Source organism: Hibiscus syriacus, unplaced genomic scaffold, assembly GCF_006381635.1.
Source record: "Hibiscus syriacus cultivar Baekdansim isolate YM2019G1 unplaced genomic scaffold, ASM638163v2 tig00110783_pilon, whole genome shotgun sequence".
NCBI lineage: Eukaryota > Viridiplantae > Streptophyta > Magnoliopsida > Malvales > Malvaceae > Hibiscus > Hibiscus syriacus.
The window spans coordinates 1,601,657-1,613,963 of NW_024062861.1; the positions used below are offsets into that span (position 1 = coordinate 1,601,657).

The 12,307-nt window shown below is 32.9% G+C and overlaps 1 protein-coding gene across 1 annotated transcript; it reads right to left on the reverse strand.

Annotated features, from left to right (window-relative positions):
- Positions 1-2: 2 nt before the first annotated feature.
- LOC120140318 lies at positions 3-10,720 on the reverse strand. The gene is made up of 2 exons (XM_039155306.1): positions 10,716-10,720; positions 3-518 (listed from the first exon to the last, which is right to left on the reverse strand). Exon 2 carries the CDS (start codon positions 462-464, stop codon positions 3-5), a length of 462 nt encoding a protein of 153 aa, XP_039011237.1. The 5' UTR covers positions 465-518; positions 10,716-10,720.
- Between the last annotated feature and the right edge of the window lie 1,587 nt (positions 10,721-12,307).

Sequence of the window (12,307 nt, forward strand, 5' to 3'; positions counted from 1 at the left end):
GTCTAAACGCTTCTCTCCATCATCTCTTGATGCCTCTTGAAAGACAAGAGCTTTTGCAGGCGCATTTGTTTGTAGAACCTGGTGATGAATAAGTCTGCAACGTGATCGATCTCGTCTTCCAAACGGAAATCCTCTCCTTCCTCTTTGGAGTTCCTCACCATCTCGACGATGGATCCGCCTTGTGTCGCCGCCTCCAACTCCAATTCCTCGTCGAACAAACAGTGCGTCAGGTCAGGGTACTTACCCTCATCATCATCATCATCACCATAATTGGATGTGAAGTCGTAGGAATATGGAACAATGGCTTTGCTTTGGTCGTCTTGCTCTTGGTTGCTCTCCTTGTCGCCAAGGAGTCCATGAATCTTGTTGGAGATAGAACCGAGTAAAACTGTCTTCTTGCTTTTCATCAGTGTTAAAATGATGAGCCTGGCTTTGGCTGCACTCATTTTCCCCTTGGCTGCCATGGATTTGATTTTGGCAATAGTACTCGCCAGCACAGTAGACGTTATCTGTTTGATCTTCATAATATACACACGAGAGAAGCAGCAAGAAATAGATGATGGTTGGATGATAATTAACTGCAAATCAGCAATGCATTAGTTTTCTCATTTGATGCATTTATATAGACGTGAAAAAGGCAACTTGAAGCTGAAAGCCTTCGCTTTGCTGTCTCCCTTTTCTATTTTTTTACATTTTGGGTGCAGCTTTTGCTTTGCTTTTTAGGAGTGGGGCGGTGAAAGTGAAACGTCTAAAGAACGTTGAAACCAAAACTTCTCCGTCGGGAAATCCAATGTAACCCTATACACCTGGTGCTGCTCTATAACTATTACTTCATCGGGCTGAAATCATCTTACCCCAAATGAATTTAGTAATTGAGGATTGTTATATCTTCTTGGATGGCATTTGAAAACTTCTAAAATTTTATGTGATTGGACTCGTTTAAATTATCAGCACTCGTCTAATAACCAAAAATACTCCAATCAAGATCTTCATACATATGTCTCTGAGGACGTAGCTTACAATGCATAGACAAAATTTCTTACAGACTTACATAACACGGCAGAACGAAATCTAAAGTCTGACTAGCAAATCCATTTGACCTATTAGTCTACATATTTTTATCATTATCATACGCCTAACATCATCAACTAGGACCAATATAAATATCCTATATAAGACTGTAAAGGGGGCTAAACCCAGGTTCTTCTAAGAGAGAAATTAGCAAATGACCGCTATACTAAGTCTTGAATCAAGCCACTTTATGATATTCCCTAGGCTAAGATGAGGACAACTTGTTATACCTCTCGAGATGATCTTCGGAAACCTCCAAGCCTCCGCCTGATTGTACTTGCTAAAACTGTCAGCACTGTGTCAGCCAAAATCTCCGCACATATATATGTCTTCGCTTACTAGAGCATTGTGCTTGGACAAGACTTATGATAGACCCACGTGACATATCAAAACGAAATCTAAAGTCTTACTAACAAATCTATCAAACTTGTTAGTTTACAATTAGTCATAATTACCTTGCGCATGACATCATCAGATAAGATATTATAAATACCATAGATGAAACTTTAAAGGGGATGAACCTTCTACCTCCCACACCCATCTTCATCCTCTCCATTATGATCATCTCTATATCACAAAGAAATATCGGCCATTGACCATTCCTTCATCGGCCGCGACTCTCTGTCCAGATCAAAAGGGGTAAACTATCAACAACTGACGAGACAAACTTGTTCTCATGACAACATAAATAAAATATAATTTTGAATCATTAAAATTTTAATGTATCATAAATTTTATAAATTATAATATGTCAAATATTGATTCAAATTTTAATTGATAATTAATTTAGATTTTATTATAGTTCTAATATCTAAATATTACCTGATAATTTAGTTTATTTAATAATTAAAATTTTATTTTAAACAAAAAAAATCTTATGGAATTAGATTTTTATTTATTTACAAATTTCTAACATAACATCTTAAGAATGAGGATTTATAAATACATTATCAAGTAAAAGAATATATGTCTAGGTGAAAGTTAGAAAGAGTTATCAATGATAAGTTGATTTAGTTGGTTGATACGTTAAGTTTGTTAAATAATATTTAAAATTTGAATTTTGACATTATAATTAAAATAAATAAGATTAAGAAGATAAATCATAATAAATCTCTATAGGAACGGATTCTAATTAATTAATTAATAAATCATATATCAATGGAAAATAAAAAATTATCGAGATAAAACCATTAAAGGTTCCGATTTCATTATTGGCCATAGTACTTGCAGATGGTAAGATTTGTACTCAAAAGTGATTTAGATTATCAAAAATCATGGACGGATTATGATTATATTTCTGAATAACCAAACGTTATTAAGTGCACTAACTTAATAAAGTAAAATAATACAAGAAATAATTAAATTGAATTTATTAATTCAATGTGACAATTAACAATAAATAAATTTAATAAATTTGAAATTATGTTTATATTATTAAAAATAAATATGTAAAATATATATATGTTGATTTCATTATTGTTTTTATATTATTGTAATATAATATCATTTTAATATTTTTTTATTAAAATATCCCCACGCAAAGGCTCTTAGTGGTTTAACTATTCAGAAAATAAAAGTGAGGTTTAACAAATCATTGTGTTTGAAAATATATAAACGGTTAGAAAAAATAGTTGGTTCATATAGGGTATTCTCATAGTTATTTTCTGAAATTAAGATTGTTATAGTATTAAAAAAGACGTTAGAAATATAATACGTTTTTTTGACATTATAGAATGTCAAAATTATCAAGATTACCAAAGAAATAAAACAAGAGTTATATTATGATCGTCACATTTTTTAGAAGATGTATTGTGTTTCCGACATCCTCCGATTAGTAATGTAATAATCATATTAGATCAAAAAAATAATTCTGATGAAATCCTTCACGAGCCAATATTTTTTTCACTGCCCCCCGCTTGAAAATTTTGCCATATATAAACAGATAAATAGCTGCTATATTTATATAGCCACGTCAGGTTCAACTTCGACGATGAAAATATCTTATGAAATATCGTGCACAAAGATAAAATCACGTGGCATTTACTTTTCACATAATTATTATAATAAAACTTTGTATTTTTTCGAGAGGTGATCTAAAATGTCCAACTTTGAAAATTTACAATTAAAAATTGAATTTTAACGATTAGGATCAAGTGTTTAAACTCAAATATTATCAATAAAAAGTTAAATTAAAATTATTTATATAATAAAAAGGTAAATCTAGTTTTGTTTTTTTCTGAATAACCAAACGTTATTGAGTGCACTAAATAACGTAATAACGACAATTTAATAACTATTTCCGGTAAGAAATTGTTATTAATTTTTGAGGTCTGAAGTTTAAACATCATGAATATTATGGGTTTAAGTGTTTAATGTTAAATGATGGAAAACTATCTTTAAATAGATATTATCTTGAACTTAATTCCTTGGTTCAAATTGGTTTAAATAAATATTTTGTCTTAATATCAAATTGGACCAAAAAAGAAGTTAAAGTACCACTTTAAACCGATAAATCAAGTTTTGGTATTTAATAAAACCAAAAAACTTTAGGTACGAAATTGAACCATAAAATCAAGTTAATGTACCAAAATATAAATTTACTCTTTTCTTTTATATGAAAAAGAAATGCTAAATAAAGTTGAGCTGCAACTTGAACATAAAGAGATGTTCAAAGCATAGCCATAATGGGTGAGCTTTATTTAATTTAATGGCACATGCAGAATTACTATCGTATATTTAATGGTAAAAAGAGTTAAAATCCTTACTCTCGAAGCGAAGGAAGGTTCCAGCAGGCTTCTAATGAACGTGCTCGCCACTTCAACACATTTGCATCATGTCTCAGCTGGGAACAGCAAATAAAGATTCATATATATATGGGTTAACTACGTGTTTAGTACCTAAACTATTAGTTTTAGCCTGTTTTAATACTTAAACTTTTATTTTTTTTAAAAACATATCTAACGTTTAGTTTTTGTTTCATTTTAGTACCTCACCGCTAAAAACTTAACGACAAGCTTACGTGGCATAGCTCTGGTGGAGGACGACCAATCCAAACGATAGACCACGAGAGAATAACGAGTCGACCAACATAGTCCAATTTCAAGCCTATCGGATGGTGGACCATGGAGATCGAAAGATGAAGAAATCGAATAATCCGTCGTAGATTTGGGGAGATTGAGGTGTTTCCCGGTAAAACGGAGGTTGAAATCGTGTTTAGGGGATCGAAAATGTACGGGCTAGAAAGTTTGGGCTTCATCGGTCGACGGATGTGACGGACGACGACTATAGACGTGACGGCTGGTGAGCTCGTCTGTTAAATTTTTAACTGTGGAATAATAAAATGAAACAAAACTAAACGTTAGATATGATTTTGAAAAAAAAATAAAAGCTTAAATATTAAAACGGATCAAAACTAATAATTTAAGTATTAAATATGTAATATGTGCTTTTCCTACATATATAATTGGATATAGAATGCTAATATCACAAGTGGATATTGTTAAGTTTGATTTAAAGATGTTATGTGTATCGCCTTAAATTTTAATTGATAATTAAGTTAAAATTCGATATAATTTCAATAGTTAGGGATTATTTTATGAATAAATTTATTTATATGAAAATTCTTATAAAATAGGTTTTCTTAGTGGGGGAGTATTCGACCCTAGAAATATTGATTAAGTTTTAATCTTTAAAATTATTGAATAGAAAATTATCGGAGTGATATAATCATTTTCTGTTTCTCTGTTGTAGTAATAAGTTTTGTAGGGACGTAGTTACGTAAGAAGAATTTTTTGGTATTACGTAAGGTTTATGAGATATACCGTATTCTATATTATAAGAAATTCCATTTATTTAAACTTTGTATTAGAGATTGTGATTCAAATTTTAAGGAAAAAGTTCACGGTGTTAATTATAATTTTATCATGGGATTAACTTATCCTTAACACGGTCCTAAAAGGATTTTGAAAATTTAATTAAAAACGTGGATGTTAATTAAGGCTTGATCTCAGCTTGTAATTAGTCATTGCCCACACCAAACCCTTATTATTTAGTATGAGCTGATCCTCGTATCAAGGAGAGGCAACAACAGGAAACTCCGACAACATTATTTGTACATAACATTCCGACCAGGGACGGATGCATTAAGTTTCGTAAAAGAGTAAATGTATCCTCATATTTTATAAAAATCATATAAGTTATTTTAATATGTTAAGAGGAACATAAAAAATATATGAAAATTTGCATACCCAATTCTTTTTAATTAAATATATTAAAATTTTGGATCTTATTTTTAAATTTATAAATCCATCAGTGATTCTGACATATTCCATTAGAAGAGGGACGATATTTGGAAAACATGATGAGATAGTGAACAGGTTGAGGACAGAAGATTGTGAAAACTACATAAGTATTTAGTCATAACTATATTTGTGATGTGTGATATCGATAATTTGAAAGATAAAATAACAAAATGTGATTTGAACGATCTTAATCTTAGAAGAATTAATGATAAACAAAGACTTAATAGAAATACAAGATGATGACTTGTACTAGATATCAAAACAATAGAAAATTAGATACTTTTATCCAACATAATCTTCAAAACAAAGCAATGCTTCGTTGTATAAACAAACCAATCAAACATAACAAATTCAATGCGATCAATTTCAATCCTTAAAAGTCGAACAAATCATTTATCCTTAAATCACATGATACACACATCCGTAGATATAATTGCTTAAAACCAGAATCTCTAAAGAGAACAAAATTCTCTTCAACCACTAAAGTCACTTGATAAATTCATTTATGAACGTATATATAATTTGATGAAATTAAATATTTATAATCTATTTCAAAGTTGACGTTAGATTCAATCATCTAAGTAAATTACGGCTTATAAATACCAAAAAGGTCAACTGCCAACTTAAAATGTTATAACAACTAATTAACAAGTTACTTCTCAAGATGCAGCCGAGTTTACAACTGACATTAAAACTTGTTGCACCTTAAAAGTAGACATAGCTCACTTATTATTGACTTATAAACGTATATATATTTTTGGTACAGAGACTACTTATGTACTGACCTACTACCTTACATTGAAGGTAAAGTATGCATAAACCAAACAATCTTAATGGTTAAAAGATTTATTATTGTCCCTTTAAGGTCTCAAGTTCAAGCATCGCGTATACCATAAGTATGAGTGTTTATTGTCAAAATAATTATTAGATTTTATAAAGCTATTACAAAAGAGAAAATAACCTCAGTGACCGAAAATGCCTTATAATATACGATTTTAATCAACTTTTTTTGGATTTGCCAAAATGACCAACAAATTCGCAACGCGAACTCCAATTTCGCAACCCAGTTTCCAATTTCGCAACGCGAATATGTAAATCGCATTGCGATTTTCCAAATTCGCGTTGCGATTTTCCAAATTTGCAACGCAAATATGTAAATCGCAACGCAAATTTGTAAATCGCAACACAGAAGTCAAATTCACAACACAAAAGTCAAATTCGCAATGCAGAATTTCAAAATTCATAATTGAATTTCAAATTCGCAACTAGATTTTCGAATTCGCAACACGAATTTAATTTCGCAATAGATTTTAGTTTCGCAACATAAATGTTTTGGGTATATAACAACGCAGCAGCATCAACTCATAATCTAAATCCCTAAATCCTAACTCATTCCATCTCCATCTATCACTCTCTCCGACGACATCCGTTCCTATATCCAACGACATCCTTCCCCGTCTCTAATTTTTTTTTACATAATTTTATTTCTATATAATTTTTCAATGATTTCTCTCCCAAATTATCAACTATCAACTTAATAAAGGTATGTTTTTCTCTAAGTTAGTGATGATATCTAGTTTATAGCTCGTTTGTTTAGTAAATTAATTTACAATTTGTAGAATGAAATCATCTAATGTTGATCATGTTTGGATAGATTTGTGTTTTGGAGTGTCATGGGAGAATGTTCATGGTGTTTTACAATATGTTCCTTTACCCATGAATCTTCAACTAAAACTGTCATTAAAAAAGTTAACTTATGAAACTCTAATGTTACGTGTTGCAAAGAAATTGAATTTAGAGCCTCTAAATAGATTTAGGCTATCTTATCAGAGAAAAGGTAAAGTTTATTTGTTAACCGACAATGAAGATGTTGAACGATTCATTGCTTACATTAGTGTATCGCAAGAAGGATGATGTTACATTGTATGTTGTTGAACCTAGAAGTAGTGAAGTTGGGTCAGTAGCGGGTAGTAATCAACTAAGTTCTTCAACCCCAGTTAATGGTGCTCACAATGTACAACATTGTTATCAACCTCAAAATTTAATGGTTCCACCACAATTTCATCACCAAGAAAATTTTGTTTCACCACATTTCCAATACCAAACACAATATCAAACACAATCTCAAAACCCACAACCTTTTCCTAATCCAAATCCCAATCAACTTTCAGCACCAAATTTCGGTTTTCGTATTGACCAGTTAGACGATTATGAGCCAATAGAAAAAATTGTGAGTACTAGTCAGCATTCGAAATTTGATCTTGGTCAATACCCGGACTTTGATCTTGGTCAATACTCGGATTTTGATGATGTGATGGAAGAAGAAACAGACCCTGCATGTAATGATTTTGATATTGGTCAATACCCAGATTTTGATGATGAAACAGCCGCTGCCAAGGAAGATGTTGTTGATGATAATGAGGAGGAAGTTACAACTGTGAATGAACATGTTGAACATCCATTTTGTAATTCATATAACCCTGAAGAAGAAAAAGAAGAAGAAGAAGTCCCCGAAGAAAAGAAAAAGAAGAAAATGCCATGAGAGTATAACTGGAATATGCCAAAATTACTTCAGATACCGGAAGAAGAGTTGGTAAAGATACCAGTTGATTGTTACACAAAAGTTATTCGTATCAAAAAAGATGATTTTTTTGATACAAAGGAAGACTTGAAGATAGCTTTGTATACGAAATGTGTGGAAGATGGCTATCAACTAAAAGTTAACAAATCAAGCAAAGATCGTTTCGAAATAAAGTGTATGATTGACAAAAACTGTACGTGGCGTATGATTGCAAAGAGGATAAAAGATTGTGAAATGTTTCAAATTAGGAATTTTATTGATAAACATACATGTTCAAGAACCCAAGTTTTTCCTCACCATAGACAGGCAAACAAAAAAGTGTTGGTGGTTTTCTGGCTGAGTTAATGTTTTTGAATGGAAGGGTATATCGGGGACATGAAATTATGACTGATATGAATGCCCGGTTCAAGATTAGTATCACATATTCTCAAGCTTGGAGAGCCAAATGTTATGCCTTGGAATTGTTGAGGAGGTCGCCAGAAGCATCGTTTGCCCAACTGACAGCTTATTGTCACAATTTAAAGCTGAAAAATCATGGTTCGGTAACTCATATCAAAACACATAGAGATTGACGCTTTGAGTTGTTGTTTATCGCCATTGGTGCTGCGGTTAGTAAATAATTATAATTTTGTTGACTCATTTTTGTTAGTTGCATGCATTTCACATTTAAATGATTATATTTCTTGTGTATATGATTTTGTAGATTCGTTCGTTTATTACTTGCATGCGCCCAGTTATTATAGTTGATGGAGCACATTTGAAAGGTCGATACCTTGGAGTAAACTTATTAGCAGTAACCATGGATGCTAACAATGGGATACTACCAATAGCTTACGGGGTTGGTAAATCTGAAACCTCTGATTCATGAACATGGTTTATGGGGTATCTTAGGGATTGCATAGGTCATATTAGCAATCTGACAATCATATCCGATAGGGCAATCTCAATTGACAACGCTGTTAGAAGGTGTTTCCCAGATGTTTTTCATGGACTTTGTGGTGCTCATTTGTACAGAAATCTAAAATCAACGTCTGCTGGTATAAAAAATCACAGATGGACATACTGGAAGGCTATAAAAGCTTATCAGGAAGTGGATTTTAATAAGCATATAAATTGTTTAAGACGTTTTTTGCCTCAATGTGCTCAAACACTAGAAGATGTCGGGTTTGAAAGATGGTCAATAGTACATCAACTTGGAGCAAGATATGGTTTCATGACATCTAATAGTGCAAAATCAATCAACGCTCTAAGTCGTCATTCCTGAAAATTACCCATTACTATGTTAATGGAGTTTTTTCGAGCCTCTATTCAACAGTGGTACTACAAGAAAAGAAACCATGCAGGTATTATTTCTTTAAATTCGTAACTTATCATATATTTTACTAAGTATTATTTATTTAAATTTACAGGAACATTGGAAAGTCGTGTTACACCATGGACTGAAAAAAAGATAATGAAATGTGTTGTGAAGTCAACGTCATGGAGAGTTGAACCATGTTCAAACACTTTGTTTGAAGAATTGGAAAATAACTTAAATGAGCTTTTCGATCTAAATGCAAAGACGTGTAGTTGTAAGAAATGACAAACTTCTGGTATCCGTGTGACCATGTTATAAAAGTTGCTCTTCATCTAAACCAAGATGATTCAAGCGCATACGCTATGGATTGCTACACTACAGAAGTATATCGACAGACTTATGCCGAGATTGTCTACCCATGTCCACATCCTTCTAAGTGGGACATACCAGATGACTTACAAATAATTTTTCCACCAGTCATGGACAACAGGCTACATGGCCGACCAAAAAATCATGATCGTATACCGTATAAGGGTGAAGAGAAGAGGATATCGACATGTAGTCGGTGCAAGGAAAGTGGTCATACAAGGTTGACCTGTGGATCACCAGTGCCGTCACAATCATCTTTTCCTCTACCAAAAAATGGATCCTCATCAAAATCCAAAGCTAATATGGTGACAAGCAAAAGGAAATCAAAATCGCAATCAAAATCAAAATCCCAATCACAACCGGCTTCACCTTTTGGGACTTATTAACTTAGGTTATTTTTAAATGCAAACATTGTATTATGTGTATTTTATGTGTGAATGCATACATTTTCAGTTAGACATTCATTAGTAACTTGAGTTTGAACATTGCTATGATTTGTTCAGTTGTTATCATGTTGGGATTTTCTCTTGTGTTTGATTGCTTGGATAGTTGTTCTCTTGCTTCTTCAAGTGTCATTAGCTTGTATTTATAACTTGGAATGTGTTTGATGTTGTATATAACTTGATGTTGTATGTTGCGATCAATGCGAAAGTCAAATTCGCAACGCAAAATAAGCGTTGCGATAGTCAAATTCGTAACACGAAAGTCAAATTCGCAACGCGAAATCGCAAACCGAAAATCACAACGCGAATTTGACTTTCGCGTTGCGAATTTGACTATCGCAACGCTTATTTCGCGTTGCGAATTTACCTTTCGCGTTGCAACTTTGTACCTTCAACATGTCTTTTTTGCCTTCAACATAATGCAGATTGAATTTAAAACAACAAATCAACTTTTACAAATCAATTAAACAAGCAAAAAAATAATTCGTATTTACACATCAAATTAAACAAATCAACTTTTACAAATCAATTAAACAAATCAACTTTCAATGTAAAATTCAATTTAACAAGCAAAAAAAAGTGTACCCAGACTGTTGTTTATGCACAAATACATCAATTTCACGCAGCTCACGTCAGGAATAACCTGCAGAAACCAAAACATTTGCTCAAACAACACTTTCTTCACATATAAAACCAACAAACATCAAATTATTGAATTCTAAATACTTAACCAAACATTTTCAAACCAACAAAGAGTATATATGTTAACAACACTTGCTCAAACTTACCAATTTTTTATGCAAACTTTCAGCACGCGGATGCAGGTAGGCAACGTCTCGCATATATCGCTCGAGCCATAAAATGCTGAAACCATAAGCCTACTGGACCTCTATCTCTATATGTGGGAGGTAGAAGGTGTTTACTTCCTGTCGTCAAACGCTCCAAGCACATGCATACAAGAGGACCACAATCCCCTCTGGCTCCCTCCGTTTGTTGTGGCGCGGTATCGTCTCTGATCATTATAACTTTGAACTTTTTTTAATCCAATAATCAATCATGTTCAAGTATTTCGCCAAATGAGCGCTTCATCCCTTACAAATAATATCTATCAAATCAGACAATGGTATGTAATTCAACATGCTGTCATATATCATTATCTTCAGGAATGGGAGCTGAAGCTCGACGAGAAGCCAATGACGACGTTCCAAAATAGGGATAAACACCTGCAATCATAAATAATTACGCACATCAAATAAAATTTATAAAAACCTTTAAAATATTCAAAAAATAAATTTTAACCTTATCGACCTCCCACCACACAGGATAAAGTTTAGATTTTCCATTACCCAACGTATATGAAATATCTCTTGGATCTTTCAAGTGAGCTACGTGAAAAGACATCGGCATAATAGTCCATCGAGTATTTTTTATTTTCCTCAATTTCCTTATTATTAGAAGACGTGACACCCATGCATCAATATGATGTTTTATAAAAAAAATACATATATTAGTGAATTTATTAATAATTTAAAAAAAATTTAATCAAAATGCAATATAAGAAGAATATAAGACTTACCACCCCTTCGAGATAGTCATTATCTTCAACCCATAATAAAATACCCCACCAAGACCGATCAAGAAACAAATGCATAACATCGTCGAGTTGGCATAGGTCAGAATAACACCCATTGCTCCGCTCATGTAGATAAAAATCAACTGCGATCTTAGCCCAAAGGGTATTATCCGTAGTTGTGTCCGGTAGTGTTTCCTTCTCCTACTGAGCAATGGTACTGGCCAGTAACACATACGAAAGCCAACTCGCATCCATCATATCAGGCACGGAATGGGGTTTATCAATATATCGACATATGACGCCATGTGAATCGGGCTCTTGAACGGTGGGCGGGACCTCTTGAACGATGACAGGGACCTCTTCAATGATGAGAGGGGCCTCTTGAACGATAGGAGGCGTCTCTTGAATGATGATAGGTGCATCAGGCTTCTTCTTACGGAGTCTTGGCACTAGTGGGGTAAACAGAGACGTAATGGCACGTGCACGACGTCTGATGCGTGAACCCTGTCGTACAAGAAAAACCCAACGTAAAGCATTTACCTTATCGGGCTGCTGAAAATAAATAAATAATGCCGAAAAAAGGTTATTTGCATTTTTAGTATAGTATTAAACAAATTTACCTCATTGCGTAGAGTATGAACCTCATTCTGTAACGATGAAACAATTTCGCGT

Coding starts and splice junctions, on each gene's coding strand:
- LOC120140318 (XM_039155306.1), bottom strand. CDS start 464: ATGGCAGCCAAGGGGAAAATGAGTGCAGCCAAAGCCAGGCTCATCATT.